The 21,879-nt window shown below is 43.8% G+C and overlaps 1 protein-coding gene across 4 annotated transcripts in view; it reads left to right on the top strand.

Moving 5' to 3' along the window:
• LOC139562114 (echinoderm microtubule-associated protein-like 4) overlaps positions 1–21,879 on the top strand; it is a 102,240-nt gene that overhangs the window by 55,248 nt on the left and 25,113 nt on the right. For all 4 annotated transcript variants that reach the window (XM_071379471.1, XM_071379472.1, XM_071379470.1 and 1 more), the window contains exon 2: positions 11,792–11,974. In XM_071379471.1, coding sequence (XP_071235572.1) covers positions 11,792–11,974 — 183 coding nt within the window. The remainder of the gene's footprint in view (positions 1–11,791; positions 11,975–21,879) is intronic.

The raw sequence follows: 21,879 nt of genomic DNA, 5'->3' as shown, positions 1-21,879 counted from the left end.
GAAATCAGTGGTTATACATTGTGCTAACGTAGCATCTTTTTCCCAGAATGTGCGGATATTTTTCTAAAACTCACCTATTCTGACCAAATAACTATTCATAAACATGACTAAAAAATACATGTTGTATAGGAAATGATAGATACACTAGTTCTTAATGCAATCGCCGTGTTAGAATTCTAAAAATAACTTCATTACGACATCCAGCTTATGTTATAGCGAGAGCGTGCCCAAAATCTGGGCGCTACCTAATAGTACACATGTTCGACAGATATATGAAATAGCATCATAAAATGGGTCCTACTTTTGACGATCTTCCATCAGAATGTTGTACAAGGGGTCCTTTGTCGTGAACAATCGTTGTTTGGTTTTAGAACGTCCTCTTCTCCAGTCAATTAGCACGGAAGCTAGCAAAGTAGCGCAAGGCTCTCCTTCCTGAACAAAGGCACACAACGCAACACGCCTAACGTCCCGAAAAAATTTCAATAATCTAATAAAACTATATTGAAAAAACATACTTTACGATGATATTGTCACATTTATCAAATAAAATCAAAGCCGGAGATATTAGTGGTCTATAACGACAGCTTTCCAGAAGGCAATCCCAGGCTCCTTCTCGCGCTTTCCAGAAAACAGGAAATGGGTGACACGTCATGCCAAGAGCTTTTATTCCACCTCAGACCAAGATAAACACTCCATTTCTTCTCTCACTGCCTATTGACATCTAGTGGAAGGTGTATGACGTGCATGTATACTAATACGTATCAAGCCCTTTTATAGGCAGGCCCTAGAACAGAGCATCGTTTTCAGATTTTCCACTTCCTGATCAGGAAGTTAGCTGCAAAATGAGTTCTGTTTTACTCACAGATATAATTCAAACGGTTTTAGAAACTAGAGAGTGTTTTCTATCCAATAGTAATAATAATATGCATATTGTACGGGCAAGAATTGAGTACGAGGCCGTTTAAATTGGGCACGATTTTCCCCCAAAGTGAAAACAGCGCCCTCTGTCCTCAACAGGTTAAGTCAGAAGTTTACATACACTTCGGTTAGAGTCATTAAAACTTGTTTTTCAACCACTCCACAAATTTCTTGTTAACAGACTATAGTTTTGGCAAGTCGGTTAGGACATCTACTTTGTGCATGACACAAGTAATTTTTCCAACAATTGTTTACAGACAGATTATTTCACTTATTATTCACTGTATCACAATTCTAGTGGGTCAGAAGTTTACATACACTAAGTTGACTGTGCCTTTAAACAGCTTGGAAAATTCCTCAGGAAGGAGACGCGTTCTGTCTCCTAGAGATGAACGTACTTTGGTGCGAAAAGTGCAAATCAATCTCAGAAGAACAGCAAAGGACCTTGTGAAGATGCTGGAGGAAACCGGTACAAAAATATCCATATCCACAGTAAAACGAGTCCTATATCGACATAACCTGAAAGGCCGCTTAGCAAGGAAGAAGCCACTGCTCCAAAACCGCCATAAAAAAGCCAGACTACGGCACATGGGAACAAAGATCTTACTTTTTAGAGAAAAGTCCTCTGGTCTGATGAAACAAAAATAGAACTGTTTGGCCATAATGACCATCGTTATGTTTGAAGGAAAAATTGGGATGCTTGCAAGCCGAAGAACACCATCCCAACCGTGAAGCACGGGGGTGGCAGCATCATGTTGTGGGGGTGCTTTGCTGCAGGAGGGACTGGTGCACTTCACAAAATAGATGGCATCATGATGGAGGACAATTATGTGGATATATTGAAGCAACATCTCAAGACATCAGTCAGGAAGTTAAAGCTTGGTTGCAAATGGGTCTTCCAAATGGACAATGACGCCAAGCATACTTCCAAAGTTGTGGCAAAATGGCTTAAGGACAACAAAGTCAAGGTATTGGAGTGGCCATCACAAAGCCCTGACCTCAATCCTATAGAATATTTGTGGGCAGAACTGAAAAAGTGTGTGCGAGCAAGGAGTCCTCCTGACTCGGTTACAACAGCTCTGTCAGGAGGAATGGGCCAACATTCACCCAACTTATTTTGGGGAGCTTGTGTAAGGCTACCCGAAACGTTTGACCCAAGTTAAACAATTTGAAGGCAATGCTACCAAATACTAATTGAGTGTATGTAAACTTCTGACCCACTGGGAATGTGATGAAAGAAATAAAAGCTGAAATAAATCATTCTCTCTGCTATTATTTTGACATTTCACATTCTTAAAAAAAAGTGGTGATCCTAACTGACCTAAGACAGGGAATGTTACTAGGATAAAACATCAGGACATGTGAAAAACTGAGTGTAAATGTATTTGGCTAAGGTGTATGTAAACTTCTGACTTCAACTGTATATACAGTGGGGAGAACAAGTATTTGATACACTGCCGATTTTGCAGGTTTTCCTACTTACAAAGCATGTAGAGGTCTGTAATTTTTATCATAGGTACACTTCAACTGTGAGAGACGGAATTTAAAACAAAAATCAAGAAAATCACATTGTATGATTTTTAAGTAATTAATTCGCATTTTATTGCATGACATAAGTATTTGATCACCTACCAACCAGTAAGAATTCCGGCTCTCACAGACCTGTTAGTTTTTCTTTAAGAAGCCCTCCTGTTCTCCACTCATTACCTGTATTAACTGCACCTGTTTGAACTCGTTACCTGTATAAAAGACACCGTGCCACCCACTCAATCAAACAGACTCCAACCTCTCCACAATGGCCAAGACCAGAGGGCTGTGTAAGGACATCAGGGATAAAATTGTAGACCTGCACAAGGCTGGGATGGGCTACAGGACAATAGGTAAGCAGCTTGGTGAGAAGGCAACAACTGTTGGCGCAATTATTCGAAAATGGAAGAAGTTCAAGATGACGGTCAATCACCCTCGGTCTGGGGCTCCATGCAAGATCTCACCTCGTGGGGCATCAATGATCATGAGGAAGGTGAGGGATCAGCCCAGAACTACACGGCAGGACCTGGTCAATGACCTGAAGAGAGCTGGGACCACAGTCTCAAAGAAAACCATTAGTAACACACTACGCCGTCATGGATTAAAATCCTGCAGCGCACGCAAGGTCCCCCTGCTCAAGCCAGCGCATGTCCAGGCCCGTCTGAAGTTTGCCAATGACCATCTGGATGATCCAGAGGAGGAATTGGAGAAGGTCATGTGGTCTGATGAGACAAAAATAGAGCTTTTTGGTCTAAACTCCACTCGCCGTGTTTGGAGGAAGAAGAAGGATTAGTACAACCCCAAGAACACCATCCTAACCTTGAAGCTTGGAGGTGGAAACATCATTCTTTGGGGATGCTTTGCTGCAAAGGGGACAGGACGACTGCACCGTATTGAGGGGAGGATGGATGGGGCCATGCATCGTGAGATCTTGGCCAACAACCTCCTTCCCTCAGTAAGAGCATTGAAGATAGGTCGTGGCTGGGTCTTCCAGCATGACAACGACCCAAAACACACAGCCAGGGCAACTAAGGAGTGGCTCCGTAAGAAGCATCTCAAGGTCCTGGAGTGGCCTAGCCAGTCTCCAGACCTGAACCCAATAGAAAATCTTTGGAGGGAGCTGAAAGTCCGTATTGCCCAGCGACAGCCCCGAAACCTGAAGGATCTGGAGAAGGTCTGTATGGAGGAGTGGGCCAAAATCCCTGCTGCAGTGTGTGCAAACCTGGTCAAGAACTACAGGAAACGTATGATCTCTGTAATTGCAAACAAAGGTTTCTGTACCAAATATTAAGTTCTGCTTTTCTGATGTATCAAATACTTATGTCATGCAATAAAATGCTAATTAATTACTTAAAAATCATACAATGTGATTTTCTGAATTTTTGTTTTAGATTCCGTCTCTCACAGTTGAAGTGTACCTGTGATAAAAATTACAGACCTCTACATGCTTTGTAAGTAGGAAAACCTGCAAAATCGGCAGTGTATCAAATACTTGTTCTCCCCACTGTAAATGGCTGGCAAACATTGAATTTCATTCAAGTGTAACTTGATCACCTCACTAAACACTAGAACCGCCTGGCCTTTCAGCCTATAGGTACCCGCTAGAGAGTGTTTCTGGGCGTTTTCCTTTAGCATATGCACCCGATGCATATCAACCCGCAAGGTGCGCAATCATAAGCACCAGCACTTGATAAATAGTGCATCAACTTTTGTAATGGATGAATTGCTTGAAGAATTGTTAATAAAAAGAATAGTTATTTGTTAGAGTCAAGGATATGTTTTGTATAATTCTACGAAGTCCTAGAAAATACATAGGCCTAGTAGTCTCTTTTCGTTTCCCTTGCAATAAAAACATTACAGTGTAATCCATTTCATCAACTTTATTTGTGCATGAACAATTGAAAAGGATGAATTCCTTAATGAAATATTAGTGGAAATATATTCATGATAAGATATAAAACAGTCATTTGTTGATTATCAGACACTGTATAGACTACAGTACGAGTCATAATACCCATAAAACCTAGCGGTCAAACAGGGAAATTGTTCCAATCGTTTTTCCACCATTCATTTTTCCCATAGGGGATTTTAGAAAAACTTAAGATATGGGCTGTGATTCGTGTAGGCTTACCCTGGCGTGACATTTTGATAACTGTGTAAAACTCTCTAAGAAAAGGTGACTTTTATCAATATATTCGGCTCTATTTACTCTCAGATTCGAAAATGCTAATTAGCATCAAAGTAGACATGCAAAACTACATATCCCTTCAAGCTCCTGCACATCGTCTCTAGCTGACACCTTTGCTAACAGGTAATGTGTCAATTTAAAAGTTGCATTTCCCAGTCGTGCTGAATGCATGGACAGCACGGTTATTCTTGGAAAAAGTGAAATCTGGAAATAGAGCTGCACCTTTTATTTTGACAAAGGTAAGTGTCATAGAAACGGCAGAATATGCTCTTTCTGATACTATATAGAAGTCAAAAAAATGTACCTTCATGTGACTCTGAAGGAGTATTTGATAATGTGATTCCCCTTTCCCTGCATCTGTCAATGAAAAAATACGCCCATGCCTTCATGTACAATTTGACAACTGATATTGTCACTAAATTCAGTTATGAAGTAAGGGGCACAATTATGGGCCATTCATTTTCATTCACTCAGTGGGTACAGAGAGACGCAATAGCGTCTGGCTGGGTACCAACGTCCTACAGCACATTCTCTTAGCGTGTTAAATTCGGAATAGTTGTGAGAAGAAAAAAAAAAAAAAACTATTTTTATCTGACAAATGAGCAATGTAAAATACAAACATTTTATGAAAAGTCAGGACATACCTTTTTAAAATTTTGGGACAGATATTTTTTTTATTTACAAAATCGAACGTCAGTGGCTGTTGGTCTATGGCGGTTCTAGTGTTAAGTTGCGCTTCCGCAGGAGTGACTCACCTCACCAAGCCCCTGTTTTGCTCGTTATGTTTCTTTGTAAACAAATGGCTCAAACAGCTGTTTTTGGAACCGGTAAACTTTATAATGAAAAATGATCTAACAGGCGAAATAATGAACGTGAACTGCTTTATCAATTACCTAGTGCACAAGTTATTTTATTTACGGTATTGGAAAATCATACCAAGAGTATTTCAAAAATACCCTGGGATACCTTTATATACAATCGACTGCCCAACCCTAGTTGTATTGTTTTAAAGGATAAGAAATGCATTTAAACTGCATTTAAACTTTAATGTTATAAACGTATCGTTCTCTTTATCGTTATCGCACTAATTCAGGCAATTTATCACCCAGCTCTACCCTATTGTATTACATATATACACAGTTTATTAGGTACACCGTCTAGTACCGGGACCCCCTTTGCCTCCAGGACAGCCTGAATTATTCGGGGCATGGAAACATTGCTCAGTTGGTATCAAGGGATCTAACGTGTGCTAGGAAAACATTCCCCACACCATTACACCACCTCCAACAGCCTGTACGGCTGACACCAGGCAGGATGGGGCCATGAACTAATGCTGCTTACGTCAAATCCTGACTCCACTATCAGCATGACGCAACAGGAACTGGGATTCGTCGGACCAGGCAATATTTTTCCTCTCCTCAATTGTCCAGTATTGGTGAACTCGTGCCCACTGGAGCCGCTTCTTGTTTTTAGCTGATAGGAGTGGAACCTGGTGTGGTCGTCTGCTGCAATAGCCCATCCGTGACAAGGACCGACGAGTTGTGAGTTCTGAGATGCCGTCCTGCCGACCACTGTTGTACGCTGCCATTCTTTTCCTGTTTATGGCCGCCTGTTAGCTTGCACGATTCTTGCCATTCTCCTTCGACCTCTCACCAACGAGCTGTTTTCGCCGACAGGATTGCCACTGACTGGATATTTGTTGTTTGTTGCACCATTCTTGGTAAACCCTGGACACTGTTGTGCGTGAAAAGCACCGAAGGCCGGACATTTCCGAGATACCGGAACTGGTGCGCCTGACACCGATCATACTACGCTCAAAGTCGCTTAGGTCACTCTTTTTGCCCATTCTAACGTTCAATCAAACAGTAACCTAATGCCACTTCTTGTCTGATTCTATATTCTATTACACAAATCAAAGTACCCGAGTCACGCAACCTCCCCACACACACTGACTTACTCATGCACCTGAACGTTGCCCTGCAGAGTGCAGCTCTACTGTGTTCTTTTCTCAAGGGAGCGTTTCGTCAAGCTGTGGAGAGTTATGATAAGATTGCATTATTGAAGCTCGACTTAGCTGAGGGGAAATTGAGACGAAAGAAACAAAAGAGCAGAGTCGGGGAGGACAAATGAGCTCATGGTTTCATCACTGTGAACTCGGTGTGACTGATATGTTGCTTCTTGTATCCTGTTAGCCAACAAGGCACATCTCTACCTTTGTTGTCTTGCATTTCTAGTTTGTGTCTTTGATCTATAAATATATGTGATAAAGGTATTGGTGTAACTGTGGTGTTTCGTTATTAACAAGATGTCAGTGATTGACAGCAGAGTCTGGGTGTAGGGCGATTCCATGCCAGTGGGAGTGTAAAATATGTTTGGTATCTCAAATTGTTCTGGCAATTCTCACATAGGAACTTCATTTAGAGGAAGGATGTTTAACTTGCTTTTTGCATTTGTATCACCATTTCTGAGGGGTAAATCATGATGAAATTACCCATTTTAGGTGGTTTTTATACATGCCTCCTGTAAGACCCTATGATCTGTGAACCATACATATGGACTATGTATAGATTCTGAAAAAACAAATGTTCACATTCATTTATGCAACTTTAACAATATGAATATAATAAAACGATCCTTTTAGATTTTGCTTATATTTAGACATATTGTTTGTAACAATATACTCTTCAAAACATGTCAAATTTCCAGTGGGCTCTCTGGTACTTTTAATGATATGACCCAGTTTATACATAGAAATTGACATTACAGGTTATTAACCAATCACAGCCCTCCTTTAGGATTGCACATTCAGCCTGTCACCAGCAAAGGGGGTTTCCTTTGAATCCATTTTCAAATTCAGTGTGTTGGTGGTACTCATAACATGTATCATACCTTCATAATTAGTAGAGTCCACTCTGGAAATGTTATGTACTTGTAGTGTATACTGTTTGGAGCAATATACTCTACGTCTTTAAAATGAACAAAATCAAAAAGGGTACTTTTAATGAATGTAAATGAATAAATAAATGTGAAAAATGTATTTCAGAATCACACTATAAATAGTATAATGACACCAAGATGTTTGTCTGTATCATGTACGATTAATGTCTTACAGGAGGCATGTATAGGTCTGAAAAGGGACTACGATGGCCACTTTCATCATGATTTTCTCCAATGGTTTGATTCAAATGTAAAAAGAATTTCAAACGTACTCCCCCCCCCCCCCCCCCCCAATGAAGTTGCTCGAACAATCTGTCTGTGTGGTTTGTGTGTGTGTTAGGGGGGTTGTTCCTTCTCTATGTGTGTTGTGTGCCACCTGCTCAGTGCTGTAGTACATGCTTTTGTTTCACATCAAAGTCAGGAGTCAGTATCAAAGGAAGGCTAGAGAATACACTGTAGCCTACAATCTCACCCTCTGGCTGCTTCCCCCAGCCCTGTGTCACATCTAAGCAGTGATTCAGTAACTCTGGATAGACTTATGTCCTGTATTATGAAGGCAAAGCCTTTCACACTGCAAGCAGCCAACACTGAGGCCTGCTGTCTGTAAGTCACCAGTCTGTAAGTCACCACTGTCTGTCCTCCATGTGCATTTCATTGTGTATTACAAGAGACCCGAGGAGAGAGGGACACATGTTTTAACAGTACAGTATTATCAGACAGACCGCGAGAGAGAAAGCGAGAGAGAGACAGACAAAGCTCTTCTGTGCCTAGGATTCGCCCACTGAACTCTTATCACAACCGTGTGTGTGTGTGCGCGCGTGTGTGTGTTTGAGTCTGGGCACCTGCTAGCTTCGGGACACTACATCCGGAGTCTGTGTATTGATTGGACTCCCTGAGTCGGGTGTTCTGGTGGGTGGCGGCTCGGCGCTCAGCTAGTCTCTGTAATAGCGGTCTGGTTGATAGCTCTGTGCTGGCCTACTTTTCCTGGCACTGTCTGACAGTCAGTTGATTGACAGTTATGTACTAAGGCTTTTAAGGGACAGTTAAACCACTTTCTAGCCAGTTATTATGCTGTTAGTATATGTCGACAACTGTAAGATTTGATATACATTTTGACGTGTTGTTTTTGTTAGTCATGCTGCACGAATCCTTGTTTTTGTCATTGTGAAGCTTTTGGTAACACATTACTTGACACTTAGCGTCATAACACGTTATGACACGGTCATGACCAACCTGTTGTGACATATGTTGTATAGTTTTATGGCTGGTGATGACATCTCAAAACCCACATTTATTCAAATGTGTTTTTTCCCTGCCAAGAAGTTTCCTTTAGTTCCTTAAGTCCTTTGTTGTTGTAATGAGTTCTTTACAGTCACATTTCATCATATTTTAAATAACTTGTAGAACATACACTTTATGACACTGTCATGAAGCATTATAACCATCATAACCATATAAGCCAGATAGACCTATCACGTACATGCCCTTATGTCAGTCATCAGTCAAAAAGATGTCTTGTCCTGCTGCTAAATATGCTCCTGCATACATCTCAATTTCAGAAAAGGTTATATAACAAACATACTGTTGACAAGTAGGCTATGGTGTAATGGAATGGTTTGCCTTGTGTGGTAGGGTTTGTGGGTTTTGACACTCTTATGTAGGTGTCATAACCAGCCATAACATAGAGCAATATATGTCATAACATGTCTAAATATGTTTCGTGGCAGTATTATCGCCATATTATGACAGCTTATGTCAGCTGTTATGACATGGTTATGACCGTGTTATGGCGCTGTGTGTCAAGTAAAAGTGTTGCCGAAACTTCTCTATTGCCCTCTTCTACAGCATAATATGATTCCCAGGGTGTATTTAGTCTCTCATGATGCAATGCTCAGCCCAGTTAGCCTGCAGCTTAGTTGGCTATCAAGCCCAGACAAAGTTTAATCTAAATATACACTTGAGTGTACATAACATAAGGAACACCTTTCCAATGTATAGACTGATCAGGTGAATCTACGTGAAAGCTATGGTCCCGTATTGATGTCACCTGTTAAATCCACTTCAATCAGTGTAGATGAAGGGGAAGGAGACAGGTTAAAGAAGGATTTTAAAAGCCTTGAGACGATTGAGACGTGGATTGTGTATGAGTGCCATTCAGAGGGTGAATGGGCAAGACAAAAGATTGAAGTGATTTTGAACTGGGGTATGGTAGGAGGTGCCAGACGCACCGGTTTGAGTCTATTAAGAACTTCAACGCTGCTGGGTTTTTCACGCTCAACAGTTTCCCGTGTGTATCAGGAATCCACCCAAAGGACATCTGGCCAACTTGACACGACTGTGGGAAGCATTGGAGTCAACGTTGGTCAGTCTGCCTGTGGAACGCTTTCGACACGTTGGCTACGAGTGCATCGCTTCTTCTTTTTTTAAATTGTTGCGGTTCTGTCCTTGAGCTGTTCTTATCTATTAATGTTCTGTATTACGTCATGTTTCATGTTGCGTGGATCCCAGGAAGAGAAGCTGCTGCTTTCGCAACAGCTAATGGGGATCCTAATAAAACACCTAATAATAACAACTCAAATGTTAAAAGTGGTGGAGTTATCCTTTTAAGCTAATTTCCCTGGCTTTGTCTATTTGATGGCTTTGTGTTTGATTTACATTCCCTGTAGAAGTAGATTGGTTCTGTGCTGGGCTAGTTTTCCTGGCTCAGGTCTCCTCAGTGTACAGAGGCCCATTGTTCTGTAGTGTGGTGTTGTTTGTGGTGTGTGTGTGCTTAGGGAGAGAGCGAGAGAGTGGTGGGTTAAGTCTTCCCCTGGGCGCTCTCTCTCTCTCTCTCTCTCTCTCCCTCCCTCCCTCCCTCCCTCCCTCCCTCCCTCCCTCCCTCCCTCCCTCCCTCCCTCCCTCCCTCCCTCCGGTCTACTGCTGCCCAGCCATCCGGGGCATGCTATCAGGCACTGCCTCACCTCTGCCCTCACTGACCTCTTGGTGCTGTAAGGAAATGCCTCACCCCTTGACTGTGTGCTTGCACAGGCTTGTTTACGTACGCAGGCATGTGCCATATTACTATCATTCTCTGCACATAGTCAAGGGGTGAGGCATTTCCTTACAGCCACAATATAAAAATATAAAAAAACATTAACTTTGTTGGCCAGAAACGGTGCTTTGGGCTTACAGTAAAAGTTAGCTTGATCTGTTAGTGCCACAAACATAATCCACTTTTGAGTTCGGGGTTAAGTGCTCTCATGGCTTGAGCTGTTAGACAGAAATATGTTTAACTTGTTAATAGTTTGATCTGAACTATTATGACGGTCTGTTTTCTCTTTGCCACTCTTAAATTGTGAGTGTGTCTGATGCTTGTTTTTTGTGTCATGTGGGAAGGGGGTTCAAACTCCTCTGACGGGGGTCTTCTGGGGAAAGGGAGAGGGGGGGGTTTGTCAGCACCCCTTTAACAGGCCAACATTGGCTTTGAGGCCCCCTCACTCTCTCCACTGCCAAATTACCCCCATCCCGTCCAGCAATCAGGCCCTAAACCACAGCTAGGCTTGGCAGCAGCCCCAACCCACGAATACTTTGAGCAGTTGAACATGTGCCCTGTATTTTGAAGTAGAGGTAGAGCCCCCCCCCCCACACACACACTGTCCAGTAAGAAATCAGAGTCCAGTAGGTTCTGTTGTTTACAGTATCATGCCTGTATTTTGCACTCTTTCTCACTTCCCATTCTGTTTCACAATAGGGTGTTCGGGAAGTCACCAGTTTACGACAGTAGGCCTATACAGTGAAACACTCCAGTGTTCAGAATTCACCCATGGAAGTTTTATCACAGCCTGTGTGTGTTTGGTGCATATATACATACCAGCATCTTAATGTTCGTTAGTATCGTGGCAAGGAAGCAAAACACGAAGCGGATTTAACTTCATTAGATAAACAGCCCTAATGTTGGAAACAAACATCATTATGTTGTCATCCACAGTCACATGTGTTTATTTTCCAAACAATAGTACGCAATATGTTACATACAGCAGGTTTTTAAAGGACCAAAAGTTTGGCCTGCTTCATGTTTCCATTTTTGGCATGGAAAAAATGTTGTGATACTGGTATCGTCCCTGCCTTACTGTTCATGCTTCTCTGGTGTTTGCGGGCGTGGGTCTCTTTGCTGGGTAGATATCTAAATGTTTGTTGTCTACAGTATCTAACACAGTCTCCTCTCTCTCTCTCTCTGTGTAGATGACAGCATCTCGGCGGCAAGTGCGTCTGACGTGCAGGATCGCCTGTCGTCGTTGGAGCTGCGCGTCCAACAGCAGGAGGATGAGATCACCGTGATGAAGGCGGCGCTGGCCGACGTGCTGCGACGCCTGGCGCTCTCCGAGGACACGGCCGCCACCGGCAAAAAACAGACCAGCACCAAAGGTAGTCAGTCACCTCAGACCCCCCCCCCCCCCTGAACTATCACCAAAACCACCAGTCACCTCAGACCCCCCCCCCCCCTGAACTATCACCAAAACCACCAGTCACCTCAGCCCCCCCCCCCCCCCCCTGAACTCTCACCAAAACCACCAGTCACCTCAGACCCCCCCCCCCTGAACTCTCACCAAAACCACCAGTCACCTCAGACCCCCCCCTGAACTCTCACCAAAACCACCAGTCACCTCAGGCCCCCCCCCCTGAACTCTCACCGAAACCACCAGTCACCATCCCATGTGCTCTCACAATTCTACATTTTTTAAACCCTCTAGAAAAACCCTACAACGGGGCAGTTTTAAACATCATCTCTCCACCGTAAGCCGATCACGCACTGTCAAATCCATCTGCACTCGCTTCTGTACAACTTACCATACCTGTGCTCTAGCACTGTAAATTCCATTCATCTCCACTTTCCCAATGGCTCGTTTAGCCCCTCTCCCTTGGATTTCTTCGCCAGGTCGTAGTTGTGAGAGTCAGCTATCTTGTGTTCCTCCGCTTGTGTTTACACAAAGGAAGTTCAGGAGCGGCGCCAGAACCGGGATCTGTTAACAGTTTCACTCCGACCTTGACTCCCGGTGCAAAGCGTTTCCATTCAGATCGCAGCTGTGTAGGCCTATGCGTGTGTGTGAGCGCGTGCTTGGGGCTAGCGGAAGGGCCAGTTTGGAGTGTTGCTATGCCACGGTTAATACCGTCTACCAGAGAGGCACAGCAAGGAACGTGCTTATTTTACCTTCACACACCTTCACAACACGTGCTGACACACTCAATTCAATCACAGTCTAGCACAGGAACATAATCACAATCCAGTCTCTCACTGTGAATGAAATCTGTCCATGGGGTATAAATACCGCTCCATTCTCTCACACTATAACCAACTGAGGTCCTCTCTGAGCTCAGTGACAAAGTAGAGGCTCATATGCCCAGCCAGCAGTAGGGGGAGGGAATTCCTGTGGCTGTCCCTGTCAGGAATATCATTCCCCGGCTGGGCAAGAGAGAAAGAGGGAGCGAGAAAGACTGAGGGAGATTGAATGCACTCTCAGAGAGAGGCAGAGAAAGAGATTACATTATCAGAGAGAGAGAGAGGGAGAAGGAGAGAGATAAAATGTGTTGCGCCCAGAGTCATTGGCGAGCGTCTGGGTTCTGTAATCACGCTTCAGTAATAACCACCACCCACTCACCCGTAGCCTGTCTAACTGACTCCAGAGCTGTCCATCTGCACACAATAAGACCATCTGTCTCCTGGGCCTGTGTGTGTGTGTGTTCACGCGCTCGTGTGTGTGTGCGCTCCCTGTGTGTGTGCCCCCATATGTGTGTGTGCGTGCCCGTGTGTGTGTGAGCCCGCGTGTGTGTTTGTGGCCATGCGCATGCACGTGCGTGCACCTAATTGTGGGAAGTCGAACATTATCTGTGTGTGTGGTGACTGACTGGGCAGCCTTGTCCTGACATTTCACTTTCTCTAATGAAACCAATTACTGTATGGTCATGTGGAAGTCTCTCTCTTGGGGAAGTGTCTTGGCTGGGAAGCCATGGCTCCTTGATAAAGAGAGATCCCGTCCCCATTTCTCTACCTATTCAGGATATGTCACCATGAAGAGAACGTCTTTCATGAATATAGCTGTGAGCAGCATTGATGGGGTTCACAGGACGACACAGTGACGGGTACAGTGCGGCGATATTTGAACGCAGCAACAATTTTTTTTCTCAGAACCGTTAAAGGACTTTAATGAGTCTAAATGCAGTGGTTAGTGGATAAACTAATGACGAGTTGAACATATTTGTCTGAAAACGAGTCGCCAGAGAATGAGTCGCCAGTTATTGTTGCCCGTGGTGAACATCTATCTAAAAGACCTGGTATACTCTTGCAGATAATTATCACCTTACTGATACTAATCAGGAATAGTACACTATAAAATCACAATGAGAAATACACAATTGAAACCCCCGTTGAGCTCCGTGTAAAAGAACCGAAAGAAAAGTACCAGTACAAAGTTGTTGGTATACCCCTTTAACGTTGCAGACCTGACACTACTGGTGAAGTAGTCGGGCTGAACGCAGCCCACCAAAAAACAAGATACCCACTGACACATGCTCCTCACTCACAATGTTACATTTCTTCTGATCAGAGAAACCTAGCTGCTCGCGGGGCCGTGGCTATCTGATCTCCAAAGGAAAAACTCCCTTCTGTTCAGAGGAACCCAATCAGCGTGCAGGGATGTGGACGCTATCTAACTGGTCTCCTTGTGAAAAATGTATAGAGGAAGCGGTTACCGCCCAGGACAGTTGGCTACAAGTCCCAAATATAGAAACTACTGAGATGACTTACACTACCTAGCTAGCTCGTAAATGACAACTCACGAGAGAACTACAACTCACACACTCAACTTTACATCAACGATCACATCCTACTAAATAGTGCACACAACTAACCAACTCCGGCTGGTAAGGTTGGAAAATTAAACAATTGGGGGATTGTTTAAAAATATATGTACAAAGGTTTGCGTTCGCCTTTGCCTCACTCAAATTCTCCTGAGCTCCAACTTCCTTCCCTTGGCTATCCGTATTCGTCCCGCTCCCTCCCAGTGTTGGCAACTCCTCAGTAGGGAAAGTAGCTATTGGCTGTCCTAAAAGTCGCTAGAAGTCGCTAAATGACGTCATCGCCTAATTTGCATAATTGGCTATGTGCACGTAATTGTGATGGATGCTGTAGGAGAGTGGAATAATGAGAGACAAAAAGTGAGTAAAAAAAACACCCTAAATATGTTTAGAACTGCAAATGAACTTTCTTCTGTCGATTCTTGTTTGTTTTTATGTCACAATTCCAACCCTCCTCCTTTATGGAAGTCTCTCGCTTGGGACCGGCAAAAGTGACCCAAAAGAGAGACACTGGTGGAGTTACTTCGTTTTTATTTTATTTATAAAAATAAAAAAAATCTTAATTTGGTTTGGTTTTTAACCTTATGGTCCACTTAGGAGCCTACAACAAGTCACAGTAAAACATGAACATTTTTAACCATAACATTTTTTTTTTTTTTTGTATACAATCTAAATGGACAAAAAAAGAGATAATAGAAAAAACTGTCAATGGCAATGTGAGAAGATTATGGTAACTAGTCTGGCCCTAATTCAGGTTTATAGGTATTTTTTTAAATGTAAGCCAGGGTGGGAACATCCAGCTGCGGCTTCCCGCATGCGCGATTCATTTGCAGTCTGGACGCGGAGGGGTGAACATCTTCTGCTCTGACTGCAGCTGGGAGGGACTGCTGCGCGAGGACTGGGCAGCCTGTGAGTGCTTTGGGACAGGGGTGGGGCCCACAGAGTCTCCAAGTCTCCAATAACACCAGAGAAAGTCGCTAGATTTGTTGCTAGTCGCTTTTTTGAATGTGTCGCTAGAGGGGTCTGAATACTTTCTAAATTTAGCGACAAAGTCGATAATTTGACAACACTGCTCCCTCCCCTTGCATTCCCTCCGATTGGCTAATGGGACCAACACTCAGTAACTGGGAAAGAATTGTGCGTCTTTGATGTGCACCTCATCAGAAATACTTTATTTCTGACATTCGTCCTCTTCGTCTTCTTCGTTTTCTTCTTCGTCTCCTTCTTCATCGGCTTCTTCGTCTTCTTCTATATCTTCTTTGTTGCGGGCCAAACACTTAAAATACACACCCTATCCCCTCAGCCCTCAGCCCTCAAATGACATATCATGATGTCTGACGAGTATACACTTGCGGGGCGAGGGAGGAAGGAATGATTTTTAAATGGACCACCCTTGGCTGGAAATTAGTCACTCGTTCATCCCGCGATGATTGTGTTTTCAGCCACCGGTAACTTGTGTGTGCTTTATATGTGCAACAGTCAATTATGAGTGCATGTCTACTTATATTAAATATAAACTCAGCATAAAAAGAAACGTCCTCTCACTGCGGTTATTTTCAGCAAACTTGTGTAAATATTTGTCTGAACATAACAAGATTCAACAACTGAGACATGAACTGAACAAGTTCCACAGACGTGACTAACAGAAATGGAATAATGTGTCCCTGAACAAAGGGGGGGGTCAAAATCAAAAGTAACAGTCAGTATCTGGTGTGGCCACCAGCTGCATTAAGTACTGCAGTGCATCTCCTCCTCATGGACTGCACCAGATTTGCCAGTTCTTGCTGTGAGATGTTACCCCACTCTTCCACCAAGGCACCTGCAAGTTCCCAGACATTTCTGGGGGGAATGGCCCTAGCCCTCACCCTCCGATCCAACAGGTCCCAGACGTGCTCCATGGGATTGAGATCCGGGCTCTTCTCTGGCCATGGATCTCAATTTCTGATTTCCCGTCTTGCAGGAAATTACGCACAGAACGAGCAGCACTTTTTGCCAGTCCTGTCTGATCCAGCGACGGTGGGTTTGTGCCCATAGGCGACGTTGTTGCCGGTGATGTCTGGTGAGGACCTGCCTCACAACAGGCCTACAAGCCCTCAGTCCAGCCTCTCTCAGCCTATTCCGGACAGTCTGAGCACTAGTGGAGGGATTGTGCGTTCCTGGTGTACAACTCGGGCAGTTGTTGTTGCCATCCTGTATCTGTCCCGAAGGTGTAATGTTCAGATGTACCGATCCTGTGCAGGTGTCCTTACACGCGGTCTGCCACTGCGAGGACGATCAGCTGTCTGTCCTGTCTCCCTGTAGCGCTGTCTTAGGCGTCTCACAGTACGGACATAGCAATTTATTGCCCTGGCCACATCTGCAGTCTTCATGCCTCCTTGCAGCATGCCTAAGGCACGTTCACGCAGATGAGCAGGGACCCTGGGCATCTTTCTTTCTGTGTTTTTCAGAGTCAGTAGAAAGGCCTCTTTTGTGTCCTAAGTTTTCATAACTGTGACCTTAATTGCCTACCGTCTGTAAGCTGTTAGTGTCTTAACGACCGTTCCACAGGTGCATGTTCATGAATAGTTTATGGTTCATTGAACAAGCATGGGAAACAGTGTTTAAACCCTTTACAATGAAGATCTGTGAAGTTATTTGGATTTTTATCATTATTAATATATGCCTACTGCGTGATAGCTTGCAAATGAACTAACTAACGTTAGCCTGCCTAGCTAGAACTTCTGAAGAAGGAAAATGTTTTATTTTATAACCAAACAAAAACATCATTCCTTTTTACGAGGCGTGTTTGTGCCGTCGTGTGCATTAGTATCACAATTTCTAACTTATTTGCGTTCGTTTTTACTTCTACTTGTATGTTGACTTCTCTATTGATGATGTTTTTAAGTTTTCGCAGACTTTTCTTAGCGGATGTACAATCGTAGTGAATTGAATTTTGGAGAGTTTCAGGCCCCGGAGTGAACATAATTGTACACTCGCAAAGCCAAATAAAAACGAGGGCTGAGGGGCTTACGTTGCAAACTTCCCTTGCTTGGCTAATCATTTGGACCGCCCTCCACGATGGTGACGGGGATTCCCCCAAGGGCATAAAGCGAGGGTAAGTGGACGAGGGTGTGACTTCTTCTTCTTCAGTGGGTTTTATATGGAAGAGCAATATATATATATATAATAAATAATATAGCGCCACAAAACGAACCAATGGCCAAAAATGTATTTAATCCGTAATCAATAAAAAAATATACAGAATGTATAACGGATATGTGATATACCAGCGACTCCCAACCCGGAATCAAAGGATGCATTTAAAAAGTGCCTTACTATATAAAAAAAGGCAAAAAAAACAGAACCCTTTACTGTATGAATGGTAGGATTGGAGTAGGGCTGTTGTGGTGACAGTATTACCATCACACCGGCAGTCATGAGTCACGGCCCATGACTGCAGTAAAATTCCACGTGACCTTTGAGTCACGGTAATCCCCTTTTTATGCACTCTGGACATGCTTTGGTAGTACCCAACTTGCTAACTACCATCAGGTCCTAATGGCCTGGTACTCAGGGCTCTATTGTTACCATCAGGTCCTAATGGCCTGATACTCAGGGCTCTATTGTTACCATCAGGTCCTAATGGCCTGGTACTCAGGGCTCTATTGTTACCATCATGTCCTAATGGCCTGATACTCAGGGCTCTATTGTTACCATCAGGTCCCAAAAGCCTGGCACTCAGGGCTCTATTGTTACCATCAGGTCCCAAAAGCCTGGCACTCAGGGCTCTATTGTTACCATCAGGTCCCAAATAGCCTGGCACTCAGGGCTCTATTGTTACCATCAGGTCCTAATGGCCTGGCACTCAGGGCTCTATTGTCCCTCTAACCACTAACATCAATGGAAAATCACATCAAACAGTTATCATCAGAACAGTAGGTCTATCATACTTTTAAAACAGTGTAAAACATGGTTGTGGTGGATGCTGTTTTAAAGCCTAACACAACGAAATGGACAGCGCTTTCTACGGTGATGATTCAATCAAAATGCTTATGAGCCCAAGCCTGAAAAAACCCTGAATTAGAATGATGGTTGTGCCGTTATACAATACATTGCCTACCGCATATTATCCATGGAAGAAAAACGTAAAACAAAACTGATTTAAGATGTCTTTGGTACATACTTGGTCTAACCTATACTCCAAAAGTAAACAAACTCAAGTAATCGCAGTTGAGTGTGGACTTTATTATTATGCATACTGGATGGACTGGTTACCTTATGCTACACCCCAAACGTTCTATCCATGAGTCTGGGAGAGGTCATATAGCCCTAGGCGATGCTGTTGCTTCATTGATTATGCAGGGCGGCTTAGTTTGCCTACAGTTAGTGAATTTGCATTTGATTTTGAATATCCTAGTAATCAGGATTTGTTTCATATTTTCGTAATGAAGTGAGTGACACATTACCTTCATCTGTGCAGAATATCTCACCACCATGCATTTCCATCTCCTCTCTCCTATATTCCTTTCTTCAGTGCGTAGACGGGCTGTCAACAGTTTAGTGAAATATGTGTCGTTGCGAAAACGTTACTATTGATGTTCAGGAACAGATTTCACTTGTCTCCCAAATTAAGCACTGGGTAGGTACAGGAACGAGGTCTGAGAGCCCATGGCATGCAAATGTATAAAACAAGAAAAACCTTATTTACTTAAGTATTCAGACCCTTTGCTATGAGACTCAAAATTGAGCTCCGGTGCATCCTGTTTCCATTGATCATCCTTGATGTTTCTACAACTTGATTGGAGTCCACCCGTGGTAAATTCAATTGATTGGACATGATCTGGAAAGGCACACACCTGTCTATATAAGGTCCCACAGTTGACAGTGCATGTCAGAGCAAAATACAAGCCATGAGGTTGAAGGATTTGTCTGTAGAGCTCTGAGACAGGATTGTGTCAAGGCACATATCTGGGGAAGGGTACCAACACATTTCTGCAGCATTGAAGGTTCCCCAAGAACACAGTGGCCTCCATCATTCTTCAGTGGAAGATGTTTGGAACCACCAAGACTCTTCCTAGAGCTGGCCGCCTGGCCAAACTGAGCAATTGGGGGAGAAGGGCCTTGGTCAGGGAGGTGACCAAGAAACCGGTGGTCACTCTGAAAGAGCTCCAGAGTTCCTCTGTTGAGATGGGAGAACTTTCAAGAAGGACAACCATCTCTGCAGCACTCCACCAACCAGGCCTTTATTGTAGAGTGGCCAGACGAAAGATACTCCTGAGTATAAGACACACGATAGCCCACTTGGAGTTTTCCAAAAGGCACCTAAAGGACTCAGGCCATGAGAAACATGATTCTCTGGTCTGAATAAAAAACAAGATTGAACTCTTTCGCCGGAATGCGTCTGGAGGAAACCTGGCACCATGCCTACGGTGAAGCATGGTGGTGGCAGCATCATGCTGTGGGGATGTTCTTCAGTGTAGGCGGTCATTGTAAATAAGAATTTGTTCTTAACTGACTTGCCTGGTTAAATAAAGGTTAAGTAAATAAAAAATAAAAAGTGGCAGGGAATGGGAGACTAGTCAGGGTCAAGGGAATGATGAACGAAGCAAAGTACAGTGAGAGCCTTGATGAAAACCTGCTCCAGAGCGCTCAGAACCTCAGACTGGGGCGAAGGTTCACCTTCCAACAGGACAGCGATCCTAAGCACACAGCCAAGACAATGCTGGAGTGGCTTCGTGACAAGTATCTGAATGTCCTCGAGTGGCCCAGCCAGAGCCCGGACTTGAACCCGATCGAACATCTCTGGAGAGGCCTGAAAATAGCTGTGCAGCGACGCTCCCCATCCACCTGACAGAGCTTGAGAGGATCTGCATAGAAGAATGGTTGAAACTCCCCAAATACAGGTGTGCCAAGCTTGTAGCGTCATACCCAAGAAGACTTGAGGCTGTAATTGCTGCCAAAGGTGCTTCAACAAAGTGCTCAGGAAAGAGTCTGAATAATTATGTAAATGTTATATCTAAGTTTTGCATTTTTTATAAATGTGCAAAAATGTTTTGTCATTATGGGGTATTGTGTGTAGATGGATGAGCGAGAAATAAACCCAATTTAATCAATTTTAGAATAAGTCTGTAACGTAACAAAATGTGGGAAAAGTCAAGGGGTCTGAATATTTTCTGAATGCACTGTACAGAGGACATGTATTTTTCTCCTGTCCCTGTTCCTGCCCATTTTAATAATGGTCATTCTAAATCAAAACTAATTGTTCATATTAGTGAAGACAAGATTAAATTGAGAATAGTCTGATGGGTGAAAATATGATCACTTGATGAGAGAACAGCTGTGCAGCCTGAGGCGAGGAACGGAGCGGAAGCTTTTTCTTTTTGCTACTTGCCCAAATCCTCAATAGACTGTAGTCGCACCATGCAGCCCATATATGTTTTGGTTTCTAAGACATTCTGAGGTTTGTATCATTCACAACTAAAGTTGCCAAATAACTCTAAATCTAGAAAGTAGGACCTTTGTTGATTTTACATGACGGGACAAGGGCAAAGGGTATGTAACATTTCTGGTATCTTTTATTTCAGCTCATGAAACATGGTGCCAACACTTTACATGTTGTGTTTTTTATTTTGGTTCGGTATAGATGTTCCAAAGGCGGCTTGTATGTGGGGAGGCCTGGAGATGCTAAACGTGTTAATGCTAATTAACAATCAGTTACCGTGAGGCCGGCAGTCTTTTGCATGACAATAACCGGCTGACATAATGTAATGACCGCCACAGCCCTAATTGAAGTGCTCTCCCTGTGTCACCCTTGCTTAGCCTTTTCGTTACACATCCCTCTATCCATCATCCGTCTCTCCTCCCTCTCACACCCTCTGATCCCTCGTTCCGGTCATCTTTCCAATCGGCTGGTCACCTTTTTATCTCATGACATCACTCTCCTATTTAATACCATCTATTGCCATAGCGATGGCTCCTGGCAACCCCTGCTGTGTGTGTGTGTGTGTGTGTGTGTGTGTGTGTGTGTGTGTGTGTGTGTGTGTGTGTGTGTGTGTGTGTGTGTGTGTGTGTGTGTGTGTGTGTGTGTGTGTGTGTGTGTGTGTGTGTGTGTGTGTGTGTGTGTGTGAAGTCTGTTGTCTGTGCGTCCTATTGTAGTGGGTTTGTCAGCACTCCTGGGAAATTGACATGGATGCAATTAAGAGGTTATTGAGCTGATGTGTTACAGCACTGGCAGTTTGACACATACAACGGTGGTGCTTTGAATATTTTAGCTCTGTTGTCCTGCTCTCTCAGTGACGTGGGCAGTAATCCGGGACTGAAGCAGACAGGAAGCAAAGGAAATCACATGGTTCAGTTTCTCTTCAGACACCCATGCTCTGACTGCAAGGCCAACTCTGCAGAGAGTCTGCAAACCCGCCCCACATACACACACTTGGAGCAGGCACCCCCCCGCCCCCCAAACAGGGCCCCTTCCTGCTCCTGAGACCCCCGTTTCCTTA

This window comes from Salvelinus alpinus, chromosome 32 (assembly GCF_045679555.1).
Source record: "Salvelinus alpinus chromosome 32, SLU_Salpinus.1, whole genome shotgun sequence".
Taxonomy (NCBI): Eukaryota; Metazoa; Chordata; class Actinopteri; order Salmoniformes; family Salmonidae; genus Salvelinus; species Salvelinus alpinus.
The sequence above is the reverse complement of the archived record's forward strand: the minus strand, read 5'-3'. Positions and strand labels throughout refer to the sequence as shown.